This window comes from Psittacula echo, assembly GCF_963264785.1.
Source record: "Psittacula echo genome assembly, chromosome: 1".
Lineage (NCBI taxonomy): Eukaryota > Metazoa > Chordata > Aves > Psittaciformes > Psittacidae > Psittacula > Psittacula echo.
Genome location: NC_137735.1, coordinates 6,237,841 through 6,264,631, shown reverse-complemented (window position 1 = coordinate 6,264,631; position 26,791 = coordinate 6,237,841). Strand labels below are relative to the sequence as shown.

General features: G+C 42.7%; 1 protein-coding gene across 3 annotated transcripts in view; it reads left to right on the top strand.

Annotated features, from left to right (window-relative positions):
- RMND5A (required for meiotic nuclear division 5 homolog A) overlaps positions 1-26,791 on the top strand; it is a 50,772-nt gene continuing 23,981 nt past the window's right edge. The window contains exons 1-10 of one of the 3 annotated variants that reach the window (XM_080633840.1): positions 1-383; positions 5,000-5,142; positions 11,642-11,776; positions 11,939-12,039; positions 17,295-17,461; positions 18,517-18,682; positions 21,353-21,455; positions 23,619-23,773; positions 25,096-25,182; positions 26,457-26,696. In XM_080633840.1, the coding sequence (XP_080489966.1) occupies positions 242-383; positions 5,000-5,142; positions 11,642-11,776; positions 11,939-12,039; positions 17,295-17,461; positions 18,517-18,682; positions 21,353-21,455; positions 23,619-23,773; positions 25,096-25,159 (1,176 nt within the window). In that variant the 5' untranslated portion in view covers positions 1-241 and the 3' untranslated portion in view covers positions 25,160-25,182; positions 26,457-26,696. Of the gene's footprint in view, positions 384-4,999; positions 5,143-11,641; positions 11,777-11,938; positions 12,040-17,294; positions 17,462-18,516; positions 18,683-21,352; positions 21,456-23,618; positions 23,774-25,095; positions 26,697-26,791 lie in introns of those variants that run through there. The other 2 variants (XM_080633841.1, XM_080633839.1) reach the window with 2 other exon arrangements.

Here is a 26,791-nt window from a genome sequence, read left to right as displayed (position 1 = left end):
TGCCTGAGTGAAGCGGCGCTGAGGTCCCCGGCTGTCCTCGGGGCTGCCTGCACACAACTGCCGCCGCCTGCGCACAGCTGCCGCCGCCTGAGGTAGACGGGGAAGTTGGGAGCGGGGCCGGGCCGAGCTGGGCCGCGCCGCCGGGACGGTGCTGGCGGAAGGCGGCGAGGGGGGCCCGGTGGCGACGGAGGAGGAAGAGGAGGAGGAACTGGAGGAGCAGCGCGGCCCGGTGCCGGCCGCTATGGACCAGTGCGTGACGGTGGAGCGGGAGCTGGAGAAGGTGCTGCAGAAGTTCTCTGGTTACGGACAGCTCTGCGAGCGCAGCCTGGAGGAGCTCATCCAGTACGCGGGAGGGCTGCGGCGGGAGATCCTCCAGACGGAGAGTACGTGGAGACACCCCCAGTCCTGTCCCCATCCCGTCCCCCACTGCCCCTTACCTTCCTGCGGGGCTCAGAGGCCCAAAGCTTGGGGCCTGTGTGGGCTGGGACCCCCCTCCCCCCCATTTCCTTCAGCCTTGGGGCTGAACAGCGCTCTCCTGCTTCTGGGGGTTCCTGCCCCGGTTATGGGGAGCGGGGAAGGTCTCTGTGCTATGGGGATGTCACCTCGGTGGAGTCGGAGCTGTGTGTGCCGCTCTGAAGGGAAAGAGTTAAAGGTAGGAGCAGGTATCGGCACTCCTGAGCCTTCTGTTCTGAAGAGGAGGGTTTGTTCCTTATCAGCACGTACGGCCTGACCCAGGTCAGCCTGTTCGTACCTTCTGTGCCTTTATGTTGAGTTACCAAGGTGTTAGTCATTCCCAAGGGAAGCAGGCAGCAGGGCTGCCCTGTTTTCCTCGTTTCCCTCTTATTTAACTTATTTCCCCTCCGACGTCCCTGAGTTGTTTTGATGTGTTTTGGGTTGAAGTGTGTAGGGTAAAGCTGCTCTTCAGCAAGAAGTAAACACAGCCTCCTGAGCCTCGTCTGTGCTTTACAGCTGATGTCGAGCACTTGCGCAGGCAGGCGAGGTGGCCAAAGTGCTCTCTGAACACGAGCCATTTAAACCTTGTGAAAGGTGGAGGTGGTGCGGTGTGTACTGATGGAGTGGGAGGGCACGCTGAGACAGCTGAAGAGATTGACCCAGGGCCATGCAGGAGGGGAGGGATGGCTCAGGGATTAAAAATAGGAACTCCTGAGCCCGAACTTGGGAGCAGACTGTGCCGTTTCAGTGCTCTGCAGAGTCTGCTTTTGGGTTGTTCAGGTGAAAATGTGTTTTATGTAGTCCTGCACAAGTACAGGTGCAAAGCTCACTCACAAGTGTGTTCAGGAACACAAACGTGTATTAGAGCTGCTGTTTGTACACAGCAATGTCCATAGGGAGCAGACATCAAGCTCTGGTTCTGAGGCATTTATTTGGGATAGTTGGTCTTTTTGGCATTGCTTTGAACTGTGTTCCCATGTGTTTTGTGCTGCTGACAGAATCATTAGGGTTGGAAGGGACCTCTGGAGATCATCCAGTCAAACCCTTTGAAATGGTTTGGGCTTGTGCATTAAGGACAGTTGATAAAATGTGTGTTTTCACACACTGAGATGCTGCGTGGTGTGACCCTCATGCTTGTACTGACCTTTGCAGACTCTGAAACTAAAGCTTTGTCTGTGAGAATCCTGTTGCAGGCCCAGAGCTTTTACTCCCTTTGTAATAACATTAAAAGGTTCCAGTGTGCAGTTCCCTCAGGATCCTCTCTGGGTTTTCCATCCAGGCTTGGATTAACTGTGTTTGGGACTGTCCTGTGAGAGGCCTGGCCATACTTAGCACTTCTGAAATAAGTGGTGATGCTGCCTCAGCAGAGCACGTCCCAGATTGAGCTTTCTTTTAGTAAGTGTTCCAGAATGGACCCAGTATGTTTTTAGTGCACCCTCGGACATCTGTGGGCTTTGTTCAGTTTTGGCATCTGAGGGTAAGCTGCCTTCATAGGTGGCAAAATTCTTACTGTGTTTCTTTAACATGTCACGTAAACTTTCTAATAAGAACAGGGATTTTTAGCTTTTATACACTGTATCCTGAATATGTTTGAAACTTGATGGAAGTGGAAGCAGCCAGGCATCTAAAAATGGAGCTCTGTAATTCAGGCTGTAAGCTTGTGCCTATCATTTTTTTTTGGGGGGGGGGGGGGAAGGAAAAGAAAACCCTCAGTGCTGAAGAAGATATTAATGCTGTGGAACAAGATGGGGGAGCAGAGATGTAGGAAATGGCCTGAAATAGGCAGTGGATATAAAAAGAAGTGGGTGGAGAAGAAGAAACTTAGAAGCTGCTTCAACCCCTAAATTAATTTTCTTTTCCTCACTCATGGAGTCACTTAAATAAATGTCCTGAGTTGTTTTCATGTTAAAGCCCAAGTACAGAAAAGCCCCATACGAAGGCCTGTGAATAGGAAGACAAAGGTTGCTTTTGTTCTCTCTTCCCTTGACAGATCTTGCCTCCTGGAGTAGCCAAGGCAGGAGTTGTGTGTTCTTGGATGGTGTAAATGTGTCTGGCTGAGTAAACTTGGCTTTGGGTTCTACACTGTGCCTGGTGTCTGCTCACTTTTATGTGTATATACATATACACACACACACTTTAATTCTGCCTGTATGTACACAATACAGGGGGATGCTCTCAGGCTGTAGTGTTCTGTGCACACTGAACTACCGGGAGGGTGCTCTGCAGGCTCTCTTCTGCTGATTTATTAGCAGTAGCTCATGGTTTAACTAAAGCTGAGGTAGGTGCAGAAGGGAAACCTTTTCTCTTACAGCTCTGGTAGCTTTTTCTGTGTGGATATTTCCTTGCTTTACTGTACTTGCTCTCTTGCGACAGTAAGTGTTGGGGCCCAGTAATTCACTTATTTGCTTGGGGTGAAAACCGTTCTGCATGTCAGTTGTTTGGGTTTTTGCTTAATGGCTTTTCTTGCAAAAACAGAAAGGCTATTAAGAAAGTGTATTTGAATGTCTCTGTTTACCGGGGAAGGAGTATTTCCATTTTGCATGTTGTGTAATCTCTGACTGATCATTTTCTCTTGGCAGGAGTCATGTGGCACTTATTCAAGCTCCTTCACGTGATTTGAAATATGTATCGTAAAAATTAAAGAGCAACTGAGAAATAATGATCCTTCTTTAAATAAATTGAGGAGGTGAACTTGATGGGGTAGTTGAGTGAATCTTATGTTTTTAGTTCGGGATGCAGAGAGTCAAGTTGGTAAATGTGAAGAGACTGTTTCGATGCTATTACTCCTCATTTATTCACTAGGAAGAATACAGAGCCCTATTAGCTGTTTGGCTGGAAGGTGATCAGTAGCTTCATGGGACGGGAGGGAGAAAGAGTTAAAGCCTTTGATTGTGTAGTATCTCTAAAAAGCTATGGCGGTTGCAAAGTGCCGTTAAAGCTTCCTCAGCTGCGGGGCTAACAGGAGCTACTTGCTTTGCTAGTGGGGCAGTTTTGCTGTTGCTATCAACAGGATTGAGAGTTGGGATGCATAAAGGAAGATATATAGAATAAGTGGCTGGTCAGTTATTACCTTCCCCATGATTACAACTTCTTTCTTTGCTCTCTGAGGCGTATTGTTAAGTGTAAGATGTGTTTGTTTCTGTTCCTGGTTTCCCGGTCCTGCAGCAGCAGTTGGATGCACCGGTGCTTTGCTTTCCACATAATACCAGAAACTGGACTCTTAATGTGCTGCTGAAACCAGAGGCATGTTAAAATACAGCATGAGATAGGAAGAGACTTTATGGAAAATGTGGTTGCTGTTAAAATCTTCCTTCTAAAGAGATATTCTGGGGATTTTATTTTTTCACATGAAGGGTTTGGATCCGGAATGTTAGGGAAGTGTTTCTGGGCTCCTCTCCCACATAAATGAGCCTTTCCTTTGCAGGCTGCAAAGTCTGTGTCCCTACAGGGAAAATTCTTCATGTAGAATGAACTTTGAGGAAGGTAAGACTGGAAAAGAGATTCTCCCTGGATTTTGAAATCAAAAGCTGGAAGAAAGGACTCTGGAGTAAAGCACAAGAAAGTGTATTTTATTTTCTGATTAAAGCTGTTGAGTGATGTTTGAATTGAGGCATGAAGGATGTAAACTGTTCAGTGTGGTGGTATGGTCAGGGGCATGCAGACCTTTTGTATCATTTTGTCTGCAGAATGAGTCATCCAGCATTGTCCCTGTTGGTTGGACAACAGCTTAAAAATGTCTCAGTTTCTAGGGAATAAATCTTGTTACAAGACAGAGTAGATCTGATGTTTGCAGGCAGGTCCTTTATGTGCTGCTTCTTGTCCCTTGGGGGGAATTGGAGACTGGTTGGTTTTTTAGAGCTGTTTCCATAAGCCAGGAAGCAAAAGTTACACAGAATCATGGAATGGTTTGGGTTTGAAGAGACCTCGAAACTCATCCAGTTCCAACCCCTGCCATGGGCAGGGAAGCCTTCCACTAGAGCAGGTTGCTCCAGGCCCCGTCCAACCTGGCCTTGAGCACTGCCAGGGATGGGGCAGCCACAGCTTCTCTGGGCAACCTGTGTCAGGCAGAGTCTGATATAAGTGAGCAGCTTGCAGGTAGAGAGTGAATTGGGCCCTCATTGATCCAAATTTTGCTTCCACCTGGAGGTTAAACAGGATGTATCTTGAGGTAACTGTCTAAAAGGAGACTGACCCTGTAGTAGGTTCAGTAGCTTCCCATTACATCCTGTGGGCTTGGTGGGTTGGGGTGTTTCTTTGAGATGTGTTTGTTAATCTGCTGTGACTGAGACACATGAGAACTTTACGTTAATCTTTTAAGCTGTTGCTCTTGTTCACTGTTACTGTGACTGGGTTCCTAATTCCACAGGTGTATGTGCCCTCATTTAAACCCATCTTGCATTAAAAGTACTCCCCAGATTGCATTTCCCTAGGTTGCATTTATTCCTTTTAATACCATTTCTTGTCTTTATATATTGTTGCATATGAAGAAATTTAAGGTTATCATTTATTTGTAACAAAGTCACTCATTTTCCTCTCTTTTGTCTAGATCAAGATGGAGACTTGTCGGGGACAATTTCACTTGTTATGACACAGTGTTGTAAAAGAATAAAAGACACAGTTCAGAAACTGGCCTCTGATCATAAAGACATTCACAGCAGCGTATCCCGAGTTGGAAAAGCCATAGATAAGGTATTTATAGTGTGGTTTGGTTGTATTATTGCCTGTGTTCTATGCAAAATTTGGATTTATACTACAAAAAATCTTAATTAAATCTTGTGTCAAGTGCCTGAGGCAGGGCATAGTACTTGCTTCCAGAACTCATTGCATGCAGAGTATTCTTTCTGGGGCAGCTGAAGTCTCTTGAATTCCAAGAGATCGTTCCGTATAGCTATTACTAGACTTGGTGTATGTTCTATGAGTTTAAGCAAAATATTTTCTTCAATATCTGTCTCAATCAGAAATACTGAGTTTTAATACATATTACATTAGTTACTTGTCTCTAGCAAATAACTCAAAGGTGGCAGTTTGTTCTAGAAGGCAGTACAAAACCAGATTTAAGATGTTTTGTACCTGTTTTGGGTGTGTTCTAAGGGCTTAATTTTCTAACACACAGTGCTCTTAATGTGAGTAGAGTAGGTTCAACTTCTTGTAGCATCTGTGTCTATGCCATAACAAATAATAAGGTAGGGCAGCTTATCTTTGAAGCTTTGCATATGAGATACATAAATTCCAGGTTCAAGAATAACTGGAATCTGAATATATTTGTGTAGGTAGATATTTACAATTCTTTGAAATTATGCCAAAACTTGTTTTTTTGTGTTGCTAGATGTATGCTTTTATGCCGTGCTTTTTTCCATCTGTGTGGAAGTTGTTCTGTGTGCAAGGAGTCTTGTACTTGCTTTTTTGGGATAGTTTTATATCGGAACATGCTTATGTTGATACGATCTAAATATTTGGTTTGAGGGGCACCTTATAATCATACTAAGGAAGACACTGGTAAATGAGTCTCTTCATCTAGACAAAGATGCTTGCAGCATTAAAGAATAGTTATCCTTTGGGAATCTCATTTAAACTTTGTTAGTAATGATAATCTGTTAAAGCATCATTTAATTGTGATGGTAAAACAAAGTGTGATGTACAATGAAGACACAAAGCACATAGTGCTGCGTGTTGGGCAGAATGCCTGTGCGACTGTTGTATTTTTGCTTATATCTATGATTGACCATCATGGAGAGCTCAAACCTGCTACTAACAGCTTTAATCCAAACGTCACTGGTATTCAATGCTTAAGGATGCATCTGTCTCTAATCCTTGCTGCTGTATCTAAACCAATTAACTAGAGTACAATTCCATCCTTATTACTGGCTTGAAGCCTGAAAGAAATCTATGTAATCTTGTCCTAACTTTGAATCTTTCCTATTCTGCTCTAGCAAGTGAGCTTTGTACTTTCATGTTGGCTATACCTTTCTCATTTAAAACTCAGAGGTAGAACAGCCCTAGGTCATATATAGAGGGTGTAAATATTCAGTGGAAATGGGTGTTAATGTTTCTTAGAAACCAACAAAAACTGCACTTGTAAGCTTGAGGTTTAGGCTTGAGTCTAATCTCCAAATAGCTGTTTTACTTCTCATGTGTGTAGTTTTTCCACTGTTGCTTCTCTCCTGCTGTTTTATCTACTATTTTTGTTTGGAAAAGGACAATTGTAAATAAAAGCATTGTTAAAATGTCAAGTGTGTGGTTTTGTAAAATAGGAAGGGTACCAACCAACAGTCTGCTCTCTGCCTGTTGAGAGTCAAAAGGGCTGTTCCTGGGAGGTGTAAAAAAACCAAGCTCAGCTTGCTTTATTCCCTGTGCTCATTCCTCTGGATTTGCAGTCTTGCTGGGTGTCAGTGATGTTTACATCCAAAACCCAGGAAGCAGTGGGAACTTAATGCAAGTAATTTGAATTCTATTAGTTTTAGTGACTGTAGTACCTTAAAGAAACTACTTTAAAATGGAGTCTTGGCTTGTTTGTCAGGTGCATGTGTGTAACACTTAAATCCAGGTGGAATTTAATGCTTCCCTGGACAGGGACATCTTCCATACATACTTATGTGATTTGCCTGTGCTGCTGGAAAATGTGGTTGAAACCTGCAGCCAAGTATTTTTGGAAATCACTCTCTCCCCATTCCTTTCACCATAATATACTTCAGCTTAAACCAGTAGAAATAGTTAAGAGTAATTGATGCAGCAAATTGATTCTCAATACGTTCTGGGCAAAATCCTACTGCTTCCTGAATGAAATGCTTGTTGGTGATGCAGAAGATTTCATTCTCTCACATGTAAATCCTCATTTATTTTATAGACTGACTAACATCTCTAGAACACTGCTTATGGCCTTCCTGTGCTCAGGCACAGATAAATATCACTCCTTACTTTATTGCCTGGTTGAGATTGGGAAATGTGTTAATATTGGTACCAATTTTATGTCACACATCCAAGTGACAGCTGTTGTTACATGTAGAATCCACAAACTTCCTGCTTAACAAGCCTGGATTTCAAAAGAACTTGCTCTATTTATTAAGGCAGTGTTAAGGCAGGGTTATGCCTATATCTAAAGCTTAGCCTGGTTGGTTTTTAAGCTAGTATAGTTCTTGCTCATGTACTTACATGGGACCCAGATTTGTCTGCCTGCAGAGTTCACTCTGAGCACAGAAGCTCCTGAGTGTTTGAAAAATGAAGCTCAAATGAGTATGAACCATGTTAAAGTCTGAAATGCCCAAACTTTGTGCATTGCTTTTAAGTTACCAGTTCCTGGAAAACTTATCTAATAAACTAGACCTTTTTCTTTCATATTAGTTGGATTCCATGCTTCTGCTCCAGGAAGGGTTAACGCTTTCTTCTAAAGAGCATTTTGTCCTTTGAAAGGAAATGTTTGCATCCAGTTTTTCCTTTATTGTAGCAGCATTCCCTCTGCTTCCAGAACTCATTACATCACTGTTGTTCAGCAGGTTGCTATCAGGTAGTTCACTCATCAGTGTCCCTGTAAATCAGTCACTCTTCTGGAATGATTTGAATTTGTGTTTGATGGGGCTACTAAATGTTTTCCCTCTAGCAGCAATCTGTCTGAGTAGTGCTTGAATACTTCCATTGAGGAAAGTGGAGTAAATGGTAGCACCATTTTATCCCTGAATGTTAAACCTGTTTTTAAAAGACCACCACTTTAATCCAGTTTTGTTTTGGGAAACCAAACTTTTACCTAATGTAGCATTTGTTTCATGTAAAAACCTGGGTACAAATAAACTAAAAACCTTTACTGAACATCATTTAATTGTGTTGCTGTGAATAATGGGTTAGTAAATACAGTCTTTGCAAGCTGAGCTTTATCTTAGGAACAAACAAATTGAACAGAGAAGGTGAACAAATGTATTTTAGTTGTATTTTGGGTCAGAATTCAGAAGAAGGGAGGAATGCACAAAAAAATTGGGAAACTGAGGATTAAAACTGTCCTTAATCCTCATCCTTCTTCATATCCTGTTGAGGAGGCCATGAGGATGATCAGGGGCTGGAGCATCTGCCATATGAAGACAGGCTGGGAAAGTTGGGGCTGTTCAGCCTGGAGAAGAGAAGGCTGCGTGGAGACCTCAGAGCAGCTTCCAGTATCTGAAGGGGTCCCGCAAGGATGCTGGAGAAGGACTCTTCATCAGGCACTGGAGTGATAGGACAAGTGGTGATGGGTTCAAACTTAAACAGGGGAAGTTTAGATTGGATATAAGGAAGAAATTCTTTACTGTGAGGGTGGTGAGGCACTGGAATGGGTTGCCCAAAGAAGTGGTAAATGCTCCATCCCTGACAGTGCTCAAGGCTGGGTTAGACAGAGCCTTGGGTGGCATGGTCTGGTGTTAGGGGTCCCTGCCCATGGCAGGGGGTTGGAACTGGATGATCTTAAGGTCCTTTCCAACCCAAACCATTTTATGATTCTATGTCACTAATAACATGGAAGGTTGGATGTTGATTAAAATGATCCATCTTGTGTGTGTGTGTATCCTGAAGTCCTTCTCACATCCTAGCAATTTACTCAGGTACTTTCAATTCTATCAGTAGTGTATTTAGCACATAATGTTTTACATTTTAGCCCTAGGCTCTGAAAGAAAGCTTTGTTTCTTGGGAATATCAACTGACACTCTTCTAAGCTTAAAACCACACCAAAAAAGGCACAAAATAACCTTTATGGAGTTTGTAACTTAGGGAATTTATTTCAACCTTTGCTATCTTATTAAACCCCACGTGCTGTCAGTTAGCATACTGTTAGCATTTAGAAAACAAAACTGAGAGCTGTGTAGTCACCAGCATATCGTGTGCATGACAGTTATGAAATATGTAAGCTAAAGGCAAGCAGTAATTTTTTCTGACATGTGACAGTCATTGTAATACGAGCAGTCAGTTCTTGAAGCTTCCCAGGACCCAGAGGAGGGAGAGCTGTAGAATCTCGTATAGTAAAGACCTCAGAAATGGTTAAAATCATAGTAAGTTACTGAAATGAGAGCCTGGTCAAGACTGGGTTGAGTGGAGAATGGCTGAGGGAGAATTAAAACTGAGGTCTTCAGGTTGTATGGTGTGACTTGAATCTGCAGCACACCTGGGTTGATGTGGCTCGCTATTACCATCTGTAGTGGGACTTAAAAGGTATAATTTGTCCCTGCCCATGGCAGGGGGTTGGAACTAGAAGATCTTAAGGTTCTTTCCAACCCTAACTATTCTAAGTTATGATGGGGTTTGGAAAAGGTTCTCAAGGCGCAGAGGTTTGTTGTTTCAGAACAAAATGTGGGGTTTGTGAAGGAACTGAAGTAAGTGGCTCTGCCACCTCTGTCCCCAAGCAGTGAGAAGGATGTGAAGATGGTTAAGGTGTGGGTTCAGCTCTGATGGTTGGTAACTACCCAGAAGAATGCAGTTTCTTCTTAGGGGATTATGTTAGCTAGGACTTTAAATTGCATTAACAATGACTTAAAGGTCGATTATTTTTAGATTACTGATGATCCTCACCAGGAACTGAAGTAATAAAAAGCAACTTCATGTGTTGTTAATACTGCCTCTGCTATTTCTTTAATGCATTGTCAGTGGATTTATGTTACCTGATAGTGGTGTTTGGACAGTGATACCAGAATCAGCAATGGTGGCAAACCTTAAAGGCTTCAAAGGGTTGGCGCAAATAAGAACAGTGTTATTTAGTCATCAAGGTGCTTAAGTTTCTTTAAGATATAGCTTAAAGGTGAACAGCATGACAAAGAGTTTACAGGTTAAGACACCCAAGTGAAGATGTTAAATGTGAGACCTGAGTCAATGGCAGTAATCTAAGTGCTCATCTTGCTTCCACCATCTCTGAAAGGTAAAGAGACAATTTGCTAGCCTGAAGTTGCTGTTTTACTGACAGTTTGACCTGAAGGGAGTGGTGCTTTTGAAGCCACATGTGCAGGATGATGCCCCTTTCTCATGGTGCCACAGAGCAGCATCGAAGTGGGTGTGAAGGTGGCTGACGAAGGAAATTAATGAGTGGCAAATAGAAGGAAGGTGCCACGTGAAGCTGAGGAGGAAGGTAGCTAGTACCAGCTTTGTTGTGTTTGCTCTGTGGGCTTTGGCAGGAGGAGGTGTTTGTGCTGGGTCAGTGTTCCTGCCCTGGGCAGGACTGTCAGTCTCACGTTGCTGAGGCACTGCTGTTCTACTAAACTTCTGATTTCTGACGTTCCCTCTTGGAAGAGAACCACATTCATCAGATCAAGCAGCAAGTGACACACTGACTTCTAGACCACATTTCTTTTACAAGAGATTTGTTTTAGGCAATGGATGAGGATTTTCATTCAAATTAACCTGCCTGCCCTTACCATAAAACATGTTGGCAGTTTAAATCCTGGTTCGTATCTTGCATTAGGCTAAGTGTTGCTCTCCTGCTGCCAAGAGGCACAGTGCCAAGCAGTGCCAAGTGTTACTGTAGTCACTGTGACAATATTTTTACCTATTCCTGGAATATGTCCATAGGCCACTGGCCTAAAAATACATGGCAGTAGGATCATCGGGGTTAGATCTGCTAAAGATCTCTCAGATCTTCAAAGCTCATCCCATTGCCTGGATGCTGAGATCTTCAGAGATTTGAATGTCATTGTTGTTTGGGGGTGGGGAGAAGTGACATTTTCCTTTGCCAGCGTTGCCTACCCCCCCCAGCTATGTAAAAGAATTCTTGAGTTAAAGCTTCTCCTTCTAATTTGGTGCACTGTAGTGACAGTGATACATTGATAGTGCTATTTCCATTGCAGTGTAGGCGATTTTGTTTTCTGTTCCCTCTGCATTTTCAGTTTTCCCATATGGAAAAAGCCCTTTTCTGCAGATACTTCCTTCAAAAATGCATCATAGTCTGGAAACCCCTTTCTTAATTAATTACATTTCTAATTTGCTACACTTGTACTTTGTCAGTGTAATTCCTTATAGTGAATAAGATTCAGACTTGAAACAAGCAAACCAAAGGATTTCTTCTTCTGTATACAGGAGATAGTGAAGCAGCTGATAGGTTTCACTTTGAACAGGAGGGGATTGAGGGCTAACTGAGTAAAAGGCAGAGAAAGCACCAGGGCGGAGACATCAGTGTCCTGCATAATGAACGAAGAATTCCCTGGGGTGATTTGTTCCAGCTCATTAACTGTTGATTTGTGTGTTTCAGAACTTTGACTCGGACATCAGCAGCGTGGGGATAGATGGGTGCTGGCAGGCTGACAGCCAGCAGATCCTCAACGAGGTGATGGTGGAGCACTTCTTCAGGCAGGGGATGTTGGATGTAGCAGAGGAGCTTTGTCAGGTAACCATCAGTGTAGATATTGAATGTTATCAACCCTGGAAAACTATGCTTTGTCTTAGTGTCCTTATTTGAATGTTCCAGATGAATATTTAAACTGTCAGGAAAACAGTTTAATCCCATCGGGTTGTGTGGTTTAACTAAAAACTGCCTCTGTTTTTTCAGGAATCTGGTCTATCAATAGATCAAAGCCAAAAAGAACCATTTGTGGAGTTAAATCGAATATTGGAAGCATTAAAAGTCAGAGTTTTGAGACCTGCACTAGAGTGAGTCTCCTCAGATCTTGGTTTTCTATCTTTTTTTTTTTGAATGCTGTAACAAATCCTTAGTGTTTTACTTTAAACACTGTCTTTTAGTATATTTTGATGTGTTCCCCTGTATCTTTTGAATGGTCCAGTTATTGAGTAAACTCCTTCCTTCCTTTGTCCCCTCTTTGTCCCTCCCCATAGGCAGTGCTTAACTAAGGGTGTCTGTCTTAGATTAAAGATTATCTTGAAACATTTCTGATGATGTTTTAAGGTTTCAGGAAGACACATGACTTGGAGGAACAGTTGTCTGCCATGGTGGTACTTAGCCTTATATTAAGTGAGCCTTATATTAAAAGGTCCAATTATGAAGGATATCAGGGCTTAGTAAAGGTGTTGGGTACCACCAGGTCTTTGTGGCTTCACTTTGGGGTGAGCACAGCTTGACTCAGGATCAAAGTTCTCACTTTTTCTCAAGTCACTCTCCCTTTCCAGATAAAGGACCACAGGGTGGGAAGAGGGAATGAAAGGACAGGGGGGTACTTCGCAGGCTGCTGCTGCCAGGTTGATGCTGATGAACGCTGGGTGAGATGTGCGCTGCTGCTGGGAGCCTGGACTGATGGAGAGATCTATTAGTGAGGTTTCTTCTGAACAAAACAGTTCAGTTAATGCAAGTCAGTGGTAATGCTGAACTCTGAGATGAACACCAAGTCTGGGAGTATCTGAGTAACCTTAGACCAGGTAGTTTCTTGAACTTAGTAGACTTTACAATCATTAGACATGGAAACTGGTGCAGAAAGTGACAGTAAGGGGGGAAAGGTGGTGAAATGTCTCATGGGCTACTATTTGATGATTTATAGCAGTGGGTAAATAACTGTGCAGTATCATTCCAGAATTGCTTGTGTTTTAAAAGAAAGAAAAACCCAAATAAACCCTGAGCTGGTTGGTTGGTTGGTTTTTTCCATGTTGTGAGAGCTTTGGTAAGCTTGGGTTAGTCTTGGAAGTAAGGAAAAAAACAACATGAAAACCCAAAACAAGGAAAAAAAACCCTAAACCAAACCAACTCTGTAGTGACCTTTTAAAAATAGAAACAAAGAAACCAAAGCAAATTCATAATCTGTGTTTCATTCCAGAGCATTAATTCATATTCATAAGATCCCCTTTTACATTATTCAGTTAAGCACATCTTCACATTAACAAATACTGTATTTTCCCTTTTAACTTGAACCAACACAGGTATGTGAGTTCAGAGCTTACTGGCATCTAAACCAAGTGCAGAGATACTGTGATATTTGGACCGTGGTGTTCATAAACTAAATCCTGGATTATGCCTCTGGGTCATACAAAGCTTGACCTAAATAGTTGGTCTTTGAATTGGCTTTTGAAGCTCAGGTGGTTGATCGCTGTTGAATTAGCTGATTGAAGGGAAGCAACACTGCAATGCCTGGTGTTACAGGTGAAACAGGGTTTACTGTCAGCTACACCATGTAGTTCTTGCGGTTTAAGTAATAACACAGCTGTTGTGAAGGATCCTCTGAGGATCAGTAACTTGCTGTTATGGCCATTCACTTGAAGTCACTAAATTCATTTAGCACTAGTTTGCCAGGCCTTATGCCTCACTTGTTGCTACTTAGTCGTGTCTTGTGGTTCCTGCAATGTGTTAAATGCTTTTCAAACGATGGAGAAGGCATGGTCCTTCTTCAGTGGAACTCTTATTCCAAAGACAGCTGAACAGGCAGAGAATAGGGTGTATTGTCAGCACAGTTTGTATGCTGGGCTCCTTTCCCCATCCCATCTCATTTCTGTTTCTAATGTTCATTGTGTTTAAACTCCTCAGTGCTGAAGCTGCTTCTCTTTGCTTGCTGCTGGGCACAGAGGGTCCTTATTTATAGAATCATATACTGACAGAATGGTTTTGGTTGGAAGGGACCTTAAAGCTCATCCAGTTCCAACCCCCTGCCATGGGCAGGGACACCTTCCACTAGAGCAGCTTGCTCCAAGCCCCTGTGTCCAACCTGGCCTTGAACACTGCCAGGGATAGGACAGCTACAGCTTTTCTGGGCATATACTGATGCTTATGTAAAATTGTGTAATTATGTAAAATTATAGTGATGCTTATGTAAAACCCATGGTTGTTAGTGAGGAGGACCAAAATGTGACAAAACTATACAGCTTAGATAGTTAACTGATGTCTTAAATGCCTGGTTATTCCACAGAACTGCTGATGCTTGTATTCTCTCACTATTTCACAGCAGATTTGGCATTCAGGAAGAGGGATAGAAACTGCTCCTGGAGGGATAGAAGCTGCTCCGGGAGGGATGGCCTCTGATAGTGTGCTGTTAGGGCAGAAAGCTAATAAATGTCTAAAGCTAGCATCAGTAAATACAGCTTCAGGGTGCATGAAAGCAGTCCCAAATCAGCCCATTCTAGGGTAGCCTAGTGCTGGTCGAGGCAAAGCAGGAAGTGATGTTACTTAGGGATAACGAATTACAGGCTTATGACCCAGGAAGGGGAGTGTAGCTGGGTTCAGCCATGCAGAAGGTTGGGATGAAAACAATAACCAGTCTCTCTGGCTCTGCTGGTGCTCAGCTTAACTCAGTGTTGGAAACCCAAGCAAACATGGGTGGCTCCTGGTCACTGCCATCTAAAAGGAGGTGTCAGATTAATGGCTTTGTGAAAAGACTTTCAAAAGCCTCCCGTGGTAATAGAGAGAAGTTGCCATTCATATCTGACTTCTAGTTGCCCAGTCTGGCCCTGCACCCTAAGCTGTGTAATCCTTTTATCTCTGCAGGATCCCATTAAATTCCAGGGACTTTTTTCACTGTAATTTAATGATGGGGAGGGAAATCCATAGGTTCTTCCTGGGCAGATTCTGGCTCTTCTGGGCCCAGGTGGGTTTCCATGTGGAGGTTTGGTGGGAATGACTTGCAGGTTCAAAGCTGTTGATTGTATTCTCCTGAAGAAGAGATACTTTCTTCTATTGTGTCTGGAAAACAGCAATGTGCACAGGTCCAGGAATTTGCTGGGACCTTTGGGATATGGTTTAAACCTAATTTAATCTTTGTGATTTCATTCTAACTAAATCCCGTGTGGAAGCTAGAATCCGAGAACCGTTTGTGTTAGAAGGGATCTTAAAGCTCATCCAGTTCCAACCCCTGCCACAGGCAGGGACACCTTCCACTAGAGCAGCTTGCTCCAAGCCCCTGTGTCCAACCTGGCCTTGAACACTGCCAGGGATGGGGCAGCCACAGGTTCTCTGGGCACCCTGTGCCAGCGCCTCAGCACCCTCACAGGATACTGTAAACCTTAAAAAATCAATATGTATTTGAGTCTCAGAAGTGAAACCACTCTGGAAGTGTTAGTTTGAGGGGAGGTAGGAACATGGGTGTTGTGATTCCCAATGATTTAATGGTGGTAGGGAGTATGTGGGTTGAATGTTTTAGATGTCACTTGTTGGTTTTCTATCCTTCCATCGGAAATAGGAGCAGCGCATCCTAGACCCAGCACCTCAGACCATGCTTCTGTGGCTGTATGCTTCTGATACAAATCTGTGCTGCCACTCAAAGACCTAAAAATGGCAATCCTGCCTAAAAGCTAATCTAGAAAAATAGACTTGATCTCAGCAAGATGAAGTGTCGTGTCATGTGGCTGCGACTATTGGCAGGGAGAGGATGGATGCTGGTTTGATGCAATACAGATTAATATCTCATTAATGGGACTCTGAACTAGTCTTGCTGTTTATAGAGAACGGCCTTTTTGTCTTTCAGCTGCTTATTGGTCTGTGTTTTCTAACTCCACTTTTCTGATGGGACTGAGCTTTATTGCTGCTATCTCCAGTTTAAGCTGCAGACACTGATCACAACAAACCCACCCATGGTTAGCGAGTGTGTCCCTCCCTCCTGATGGAGGTGACAGTCTTTGAGGCTGCTCATCGGAAACTGCTTGAGATTAGGAGGACTTGTTCTTAGTTCAAAGGCTACACTTTTTACTGTGCCCTGCTGAAAGGTAACTGCTGTCATGACAAAGCCTTTACCAGAGTCAGGCTCCTGACCTTTTCACCACAACAAATTAGATACTTGCTCATTGACACTGCATCTTAATGCACAAGGCTAACATACATTGAAAGGTTTCCCAGCACTCTTAAGAATGCTCAATTCTAGTGTTGGTTGAAAAGAACAGAAGCCTCACATAGCCCTTCTTTTTAAGGAACAGAGATTACCTCACTTCCTTGCTAAAAAGTGAAAAGCTCTTTGCTTAATGGGGTCCCCACAGTGAAAATAGTACAACTAATGAACACTAATGAGAAACAGATGTACTTGAAGAACGTTGAAACTTAGTTCTTAAGAAAAAGATTGGATTGATTTAGGCCTGATTAAATTGCATTAAGAAAACAAAACAAAACAACACACCCCTCCCCCCCCCCCAAAAACACATCCAAGAAAGGGATGGATAAAATCTAAATAATAACTTTTAGTGAAATGCTTTGAAAATTCCAGCTCATTTTACTTGGTGTGTGTTTAAGAATTCTTCATTGTTATTTGGGAGCCAAATATTAGTGTTGTCATGGTGAATGAGACCCAGAAAGTGAGAAATAGTTTTATTGTCCCAGTTGAAAATAACACAGAAAGCAAAGTTTAAGTAGGGTAAAGCATGAGATTTAAACTGATTTTGCTTTCTTTTACCCTATCCCCTGTTCTAATGTTTTCACTGAATCTCCATAGACACACGTTCCCTCTCCAGGGCAACATATGCATACATAGGAACATAGTGGCTTAGGGAAAGTGTTTGGTGAATGAGGATATTGGAAAAGGCTTGGTCAGGCTTCTTCAACATGCAGCTGAAGACTATCTGTAACTAGATACAGAGTGGTATTAATTCAAATACAGTAGAATCTAAGTATTTCTTCCTGATATCATGCCTAATTCAGGCTTTCCTTCCAGCCAGTGAGTGTTGAATCATGGAATGGTTTGGGTTGGAAGGAACCTTAAAGCTTATCCAGTTCTAACCGCCTGCCATGGGCAGGGACACCTTCCACTAGAGCAGCTTGCTCCAAGCCCCTGTGTCCAACCTGGCCTTGAACACTGCCAGGGATGGGGCAGCCACAGCTTCTCTGGGCACCCTGTGCCAGCACCTCAGCACCTTCACAGGGAAGAGCTTCTGCCTAAGAGCTCATCTCAATCTCCCCTCTGGCAGAAATAGATGGTTGCTAATTGTAATGATTTCGTACATTGTGGGCTGACAATTACTCTTGTGTGTCATTGTACCTCTTCTTCTAGGTGGGCCGTATCCAACAGAGAAATGCTCATGGCACAGAATAGTTCGTTGGAATTTAAACTACACAGATTGTATTTCATTAGTTTATTGATGGGTGGAACAGCAAATCAAAGAGAAGCCCTTCAGTATGCAAAAAACTTCCAGCCATTCGCCCTAAATCATCAGAAAGGTGAGGTTTTGGTCACATTAAGGGGATTAAAAGCACTTGGATGTGCACTTCATAGCGAAATATAAATCATGCTCCTAAAGTGTTTTACTCCGTTTTGTATTTATCTTGTGTAACTTGAATCTTTACAATTTAAATTAATTCCTTCTTTTTTTTCTTAAAAGAGGGCAGAAAACTATATTTTCTGCACGTTTGCTTTAATTTAAGGTTTGTGACTCTTTAAATAATGCATACATTACATCCAGAATGGGCCTGCTGCCAGGGTAAAGTGTTAAAAATGCACAGAAATGTTCTTGGAATAGTCATCTGCTATTTTCTGCTGCGTGGGGTAATACAAAGAGAAATGAAACTTGGAAGCTGGGGAATATGGGAGTTAGGTGAATCCTCTCCACTTGAATCCATTAAAGCTTATTTTTTCGCGTACTGTGTGTGACAAAGCTTTACAATAAAGGTGAACCTCTTTGAAACAGGTGGTAAGCAGCATGTTGTGCATGTAGAGGGAAGATAAGATACCCCCCCTCACACACATAGTGGGCTGGAGCTCTTGTAGCTGTAGACATCAGTCATTGTATTTTGGAGAGGCGAGGATGTTATGGATATTGAATCAATTATTGATTTGGTTTATGTCATAGAAGCACAGAATGGTTTGGGTTGGAAAGCACCCTAAGGCCTTAAGTTCCAACCCCCTGCCATGGGCAGGGACACCTCACACCAGACCATGTCACCCAAAGCTCTGTCCAACCTGGCCTTGAATGCTGCCAGGGATGGAGCATTTACCACCTCTCTGGGCAGCCTGTTCCAGTGCTTCACCACCCTCACAGTAGAGAGCTTCTTCCTTATATCTCACCTGAACTTCTCCTGTTTCATTTTAAACCTATCACTCCTTGTCCTATCACTCCAGTCCCTAATGAAGAGTCCCTCTCCAGCATCCTTGTAAGCCCCCTTCGGGTACTGGAAGGCTGCTTCCAATGTGCCTGTTTTCCATGGAACAGCTGAAGCTGTAGCCACTAGCTTTTATTTGTAGTACAAACTAACTGAGTGTTCCTGGTCCCTGTCAGATATTCAGGTTTTGATGGGCAGCCTGGTATACCTGCGGCAAGGAATAGAGAACTCTCCGTACGTTCATCTATTAGATGCCAACCAGTGGGCGGACATCTGTGACATCTTTACAAGAGATGCCTGTGCTCTTCTGGGTCTCTCAGTTGAATCACCTCTCAGTGTTAGGTATGCTGCTTTTCACTTGCTTTTCACATCAGGTACAAAGTGTTCCGGGGTTTATTTCTTGTTCAGGACAAAAGAAATGGCTTCTGAGGAGTAGTCTCATGTTAAATTAAGTGTATAGTTACATTTAGCTCTAGCAAGATCTGCAAAGATTACAAATCAGAGGTTCTCGTGTGCTGGGCTTTTTCTCCTGCACTGTCGCAGCTCAGGAGGAAGCATTCATGGATGGAATTTGGCTTCTGTAACTCAGACATCAGTGTGAAGGATGAGGGTGGCAATCAGCCAGTTATTCCCACAGCAAATGTGTGAAAACTGTCCCTGCTGTTTAACTGCAAAACCCCTCAACACTGTGTCTGTGATTCTGTCAGCATTTGTTCATCACGGTTTTAAATCCCCACGTTACTTTACCTGTTTTTCCCTTCAGAAGAATGCGTAAGAGTGATATTGTGATTTGAGCTGCTAAAAGTCCCATATTGTTTGCTAGACCCATTTGCAAAGAAGAAAGAGGCACTTCCAAGCTTGGGAGCTAATCTGACAAAATGCAGATCTGTAGGAGGCAGTTGGAACTGTGGAGTAAACCTCCTAACCTAATCTCCTTCTCGCTTCTCTGAAGGGAAGAGATTAGCTGCTCTTTAGCCTTTGGATGTCAATTCCTCCAATACAACAGCCAGATATTAAATAGAAAATAAATTACATGTATGTTTCTGGCTAGATTTGGTATTAGCAGAAGCTTCACTGCTTCTTCGTGGTTTTTTTGGGAGGGGTTTGTTTTGGCTTTTTATGATTCTATAGTTAACTGTTTGCATGTTATTACTTACGTGCTTAGTTTAAAGTGCTTCAATTGTCAAGCTTTCTGCTTCTCCTTTGTGCACCTCTGTCACACAGCAGAAGCAGCAAAGGGAGCACTATCAGATTGTCTTTCCACAATAAACATTCCAGGTTTCAATTTGAGGGTTTTATAGATACAGAGAACTTCTGCCTCTGGCTTCTGGCGTTCATCTTCTTCCTGTTGCAGCCAGACAAACAGCAGTGTTTTACATATGAAATGCTCCCACACTGATGCTGTAATGCAGTTTTCAGTGCAGATGGCCAGGAGAGTTTTGGTGAAGTGGAAAATCCCTGTTATTGATGTTGGGGTTGGTTGGACGTTTGCTCTGTGTGTGAAATTGATTGCACTGAAATGTATTTACTGCATAGGTGGTACCAGTACTCTTGTCATAAACAAGACTGTTTTCAGCTGGTGTGACTTTTGAGTGCTGCAAATCCTTTAGAAAGAAAACCAGCTTGAAGTGAAATCCCTCCTATAAAACATAAGAACATGAGCAGTGGTCACTTCTTTCAGGCTGATTGGTTTCTCCAGTATTTATCTAATCCTGCACAGGCCTCATGGGCTGATTTACTGCATGGACTCAGTGGGAAAACTTGTTATACTGAGGGGGTCGTGGTTCAGGATCTTGACAGACTACAGAACACCATTTGAATTCACTATTCACTTGAGTTGTTACAATCTTCAGGGGCTCTTCCAGAACCATTGCTGTGAAACCAGTGTTTTCTGTCTGAAACCCATGTTTCACACAGAGCCATTAAAGCAGTAATGTTTTTATTTCTACAAATACCATTTGTCCAAGCTTTCCACAGGCTTAACACAAGTTACGCTCAGAGCTGAAATAACCAAAAAGCAAAGTGTAAGGGTTAAAATGGCCAGTTGAAGGTGAGGGATGTGACCTCTATTAATATTAGGCAAGAGATCCATAGGTTTCAGGCACATCCCTCACAAGTAAACTAGCTAGAATGTTCCTGCAGAAACATAAAGCGAAGTATCTGGAGGGGCAGAGTGGAGAGGAAGGTCATGACTTGTGGAGACAATAAAACCAGGCCTGTAGTGCTGTTGTTAGACTTAAATCCATCATACATGTGTTAATTTGTGGAAACTCAGTGTCAGTTTCTTCTGTAATACAGTGAAGCATTTCAAAATCATGTGGTGAGTGCTGGTAATGGGTAAATCCCAGAGCAGCTCAACTGTTGGGACAGATGACTTTGGACACTTGTATAGTGCCATTCCTGTCACAGGCTGTGGTTTCCTTCCTTCACTTGCCTTCCTCTGTTTTATCTACATGTGCTTTCTTGCTTTAAGGGGAAGGTGGAAAAACACGTTTCTTTACATGGTAATTACATATAATTAAAGGATTATGGGTTGTGTGTATGTGTGGGTTATACGGAAACTCTTAGGCTGCATGTGCTCTTCCGTGGTTGGGAGCAAGTATCTGCATAAGCTAACATGATGTTTTCTTCCTTTACAGCTGAAAATCAAAGTAGGTGCTATAGAAAATCATAGAATCAACTGAGTTGGAAAAGACCTTTAAGATCATCAAGTCCAGTCTTTACCTCAGGACTGCCAAGTTCACCACTAAAATCAGTTCATTATAAGACTCAAAGCTGGCATTAACTCTTGTTTTCAATCTGGAATGTGGACCCTAGTCTAAGATGCAGGGTAACTGATAACCTGCCCCCAAAATCTTGCTTGTTATACTTGAAGGGAGCTTAAAAGTACAGACAAGAACTGAATGTAGTAGTACAACAACACTCTTGTGTTCCATTTAGCCTTTAAAGTAGAAATATGAAAGTACTGGTTTCCTGACAGGCACCTTATGTTAACATCTCCTCTCTCTGCAGTTTTTCAGCAGGTTGTGTAGCATTACCAGCTCTAATTAATATCAAGGCAGTTATTGAACAAAGGCAGTGCACTGGTGTTTGGAACCAGAAGGATGAACTACCGGTGAGTTGATGCTGAGCTGTCCCAGGACAGGTTTCTAATGGTGAATGCTGTTTTCAGAGGGTTTTTGTGCTGAATGTTAAGGGATGTTATACATGGCCACCACCTCCAGCAGCTCTGCATGTTGGGGCTTCCTGCGATACAGAGACCAGGGGTCTCCATCCCAGGCTGATGGATGTCACTGCTGCTTTGCCCTTCATAGCTGGAACAAGTAGCTAAGCTGAGCCTGAATGGCAGACAAGCGCCCACACACACGCACAAAGGACACTGATACAACCAGCTGCACAAGCTGCCACAGACAAGGCACTGCCTTCAGCAGCACCCACATACAGGACTTGCATAAAACATAAGTATAGACAGCCAAGATCCCTTCCTCCCTTTTGGCCGGTAGAGATTGAAATTCACTGATGAAAGCACATGTGCACCACTCCACATTCACAAACAAATGCATATTCATGAGCCCTCAAATACTGGCATGGCCTTTTCAGCCCCTTTTATACCCCTTTCTGGCCATTCCTCCCCAGTGTCTTTTCCCTGCGCTTTCCTCCTGCAGTATAGTCCTGCTGACCCACTCTCCTCCAAGACCTTGGTTTGTGTTCTTGCCCATTGCAAAGTCTGGGTTTGGTTGCAGTTTCTTGATGTCCAGCGAGGTTGTTTCTTGTTACTGTCTCTGTTGTGTTGTCTGTCAGGTTTGTGTCTCTGGGTTTTGTTTTTTGCTCCCCCCTTCACTTGTTATCCCCTTGCACATTAAAAAGGTCTTTGATCAGATTACCTTTGATCAACACCTTCCACTTAGCCTTGTGCTGGATGTATGAGATGTTTCTGTATAACTGGAAATGCATCCCACTGAGAAACATTAACTTCTTTAGCTACCTTGAGCTCTGCCCACGGGTTGCTTTACACTGACTCTTTATCAGGCAGATAGGAGATGAGATGAAAGAATTAGTGCTGTGTCTGGGGACACAGGAGCTGAACTGGGATCCAGTGCACTATGCTTCCAGCACAACTCATTTATATCAGTTGAAATGAAGTTCAGTTGCTACAAACCCCCAGTTTCCCTTTATAAGCTCTTATCAGGTGTGTGCAGCTCTCCAGTGTCCTGCTCCTGATTTGGAGAGAAAACCTATTTCGTGCGAACTGGGCATGAACTGAGTTAGCCTCTTTGATTGTAGCTGGAAGAGATTCATTTATAGTGTAAGTGCATGTGTGGAATTTCTCCCAGTGATGTTTTCTGTAGTGCTTGAGAGCATAACCTCCAGTTGTGACAGATTCATGCCCTACTCTGCAGACAGGAATGATCAGCTAGGGAGCATTTGGGAGAAGATTGCTGTCAGATGCAGATCAGTTAATAATACATACGTGCCTCCTTGCATTTTCTAAGCATAAGGGTCTCTAGCGTGTACTACTGAGGCAGAATGGGGACGAGAAGCCTTATTTTCATTGTGCAAAGACATAGATTAAGTAGCATGAAAAAATTATGTTAGATTTTGTTGAAGGTTAAACCTGTCAGAACTGAACACTGGTCAGAGCCAGGAGCTTCAGGTAGAGAAGCTGTGATTTTTGCAGTTCTCAATCCCTGAAGTCACAGACTCATTATTTGCTGTGAGATGTCCCTTTCTGAAATCGTTTTGTGTTTGTCCTCTTGTCATTATGGCAAGAGTTACACTGTACCAGTGGTGGCACTGCAAATAAAGGGTACATTTCATTGTTGGCATTACATGTAGGTGTTGGGAGAGTCTTTCAAGAAGCTGTGTAACATTAACATCATCAATCCATGGATTTTTGTCTTTTATTCCCCCCACCTTATATGACATCTGTCATCTAAACCTCTGTGGAAATCACTGGCTAGAAAACACACAAAGTCTTGCTCTGGGTCATCAGTTTGGTTTTCCTGCCAGGGCATAGATCTGCACTAAAATACACACTTGTCTCTTGGCAGAATCCTCTCCTTTGTTGGGGATGGGGAGAAGCAACAGAAATCACCATTTTAAGATCACAGTGAAGTGTATTTTTGGCTGGGAAATTGTCAGGCATCCACACAATGGATCGTGCTGCTTTCACAGCTGAGTTGTGAAATCTGTTAAGTAAGGGCCATGTCCTAAAGGGATAATTGTCTGGAAATGTGGTTTTCCCCAAGATAAATTGTTCTGTTAATTTCTTTCACAGATTGAAGTGGACCTTGGGAAAAAGTGCTGGTATCATTCAATATTTGCCTGTCCCATTCTTCGTCAGCAAACGACAGATAATAACCCGCCTATGAAATTAGTCTGTGGTCATATTATATCAAGAGATGCTTTGAATAAAATGTTTAATGGCAGCAAGTAAGTACAATTCTTTTGTTTCAAGCCACATATACAGACAAGGACACATCTTAAGACTGGAGTACTGTGTTTTGGGAAAACTGAGTCCATCATTGGTGGACTTGTTAATCTTGGAGAATAACTTAAAAGCTAGATGAGCCAGGTTGATGCACTGGAAAAAAGCCTAATAAACCCTCTGATGTTGTAGCAATTGAGGTTCTGTGAAGGAATGCAATGAGCACAGTCATTTTCCAAGTTGTAAGTACCATTGTGTTGTCTTAAACTCAAAATGAAGGCTTTTACACACACAGATTTTCCTTGGGAGCAAGGTTAATAATGTGTGAAATAGCCCCTAAAAGATAAAATGAAACCTCTGGGGAAATAAGTCTTTGTAATTGAACAGGTAGTTGAGTTATCACTGTGGAAATAATCCTTCTTAGATATCAGTGAGGTGCCTACAGGCCTTTGGGAAGGAGGAAATGGGAGGGAGAGATCTATACGGATTTCCTTGAGGAAGAACCAGTGGTAATTTGGATTGAAGACAAGCAGCTTCCGTGGAGGTGGTCAGCTTCATTTAGAGCCAGAAGTTGTGAATTCCAGTGTGCACATAAGTGATGCTGTGAATGAAAATGTTGAGTGATGTTTGCACTCTTTGCCCTGTCAGAAAAGCCTTTGTGAGTGACTTTAGCCATTTGAAGCCACTGAACTTGCTGCTGTGTTATTCCTGTCTCTAATCACTCATCCCTGGTGCTGTCATTGATCAGCTTTAGTGACAGCACAGCTCTGACAGTATTAACTCAGGCAGGGGGGTGAAAGGCCCAAACTTAGAGATGGGGAATAATGGATCAATGCTAGAAGAAATGTTGTAAGCAGATGGAATTGTATCAGTGGAGAACTCAGCAGGGGGAGGCCAGGCTGACCTCTTCAGCTGTAGCCTGCGAGAGCTGGTCTAAGTGAGTTGTAAAATCACACAGCATTTTGGGAACCAGACAAACACTACTCTGGATGCTGAGGAAGTCAAAGTGAAAGCTGGCAGGCTATTTAAAATGCAACAGACGAATTCAGAAGTAGAAATAATGGATGAAGACTCATTTCTTGGTATTCAGTAATTCAGGAGTGGGTGGGTGAAAGGTGAGAAAGTGCCATTAGAAGAAAAAGCATGCTAAGGGCTCTCTGAGCTAAAGGTGACTTTTAATGGAGTCAAGTAAAGCGTTACGGCTTCAGAGTACATTTGTTTCATGCTACAGGGGAAAAAGAGGAAGGACTATCACTGCAAACTCGATACCTTTCATGCTTAGTTATCACCCACTGCCACAATTCTAACACGTTGTCTTTGTCCCCAGATTAAAATGCCCCTATTGTCCTATGGAACAGAGCCCTGGAGATGCCAAACAGATATTTTTCTGAAGAGAAGCTTCTTTATGCAGTTTGTAAGTGACACTCTGGATTTCAGGTGCATTTCAGGAGAGTTCAAACACGCTCGTTCCCTTTTATGCAGCAGACTGAGGACTCCTGTGTTTGTATAAGCTAATGCTACAGAAACTTTGCCAACATTTAGTATATACATACCAAGTGGAAATGCTACAGAAATATTATTACCATAGGGCTTTACTGTACTCTTGGTCTCCATACCTGATCAAGTTACTACACCAGCAGTTGTCATTCAATGCAGGTTTTTGTACTTAATGATATGGTGACTTTTTACTTTTTAAAAGCAGAAATCGATCCACCCCCATGTGTTGACTATTCCTCCTGCTTTTATTCTGTCATTCTACTGGTAACCGTCACCTTAGGGAATGTTTGTGGGCAAAGTTTTCTTTCCCGTAACGTGTATATAATTAAAGGTAAATACTGCAGCAGAAAAACCCCACCAAGTTTGATAAATTGAACAGTGGTTCTAAAAGTAATTTGTATTTTTTTGTCTGACAAAGCTGTGATATATTCTGAGCTTTTTCCTTTCAAACATTTTTCAACTTTTACATAGAATGCAAAGTAAATGTGCATATGTATAAAATATATAAAATCTATAGCCCCCAGGGGCTACATGGTAAAATCCATCACTAATTTATAAGGGTGATGCGTGGCTAAGTTACTACTGGAGCAGAGAGGGAATAGGAAATCCTGTTCCTTTTGGTTTCATGGTGGAGAAGTGTTTGTGTAAGAGAACATTCAATAAACCCTGAAATGGAAATGCTTTTAGTCGATGCCATTTGCTCTCTGGCCTTTGTAGTCATGTTCTTTGAACTTTGTATTCAGGATTAGGCTATAAATGTCATGTTGCTGTATAGTTTACTAGTCATTAGAGTGTACTATTTATAAACAGTTATCAAAACCAAATAAATCGTACAAGTATTCATTGTTGACTGGGAGAGAAGCATGTTCTGATGCAACCTACTGATCACGACTGCACTTGGCAGAACTGGGCCCTACTGCACATCTTAGGAGGTAGCAAGTTTTCTGTAGCTTGAGAACACTTTGCTTCTAGCCTTGTCTTTGTAGTAGAATATGACTGCCATTGCCACTTCTTCTGCTGAATTTGTCATCTTGTCTAGCTAAATTTGTACTCATAACCCAGACGTAGATCCTGGCAGTTAAATCTTTTTGAGTGTGCATATCTTTGTATTTATTGCACTGTCCTATAGTAGGGCGAGCAGCCTTGTGGCATGCAAAGCTACATGTAAAATTCTCTTTCTGTACTGTGTAGTTCAAAAAGGCAACCCAAGCTTATATGGTTGAGTCCTGACACGCTGATTGAATGCACTTAGCACAATGCACTACAGAGAAGACCGTCTTTGATGAGAAAATCTACACCTTTTGAATTTGGTTGTCACCTGATGTGAGAGACTGAGTCGGACTCTATTGGATCAGTGACAATGGACAACCCTAAAGAGACATTGAGAGGAGCAAGTCAAGGCACACAAATTTGAAACTTGAAATGTGTTTGATACATGGGGGGCGGGGGGGGGGGAGGGGGAAGACCAATACAGGTGTGTGATTTTTCTGCAGAACTGAAATTGTATTCACACGAGGTTCCAAACA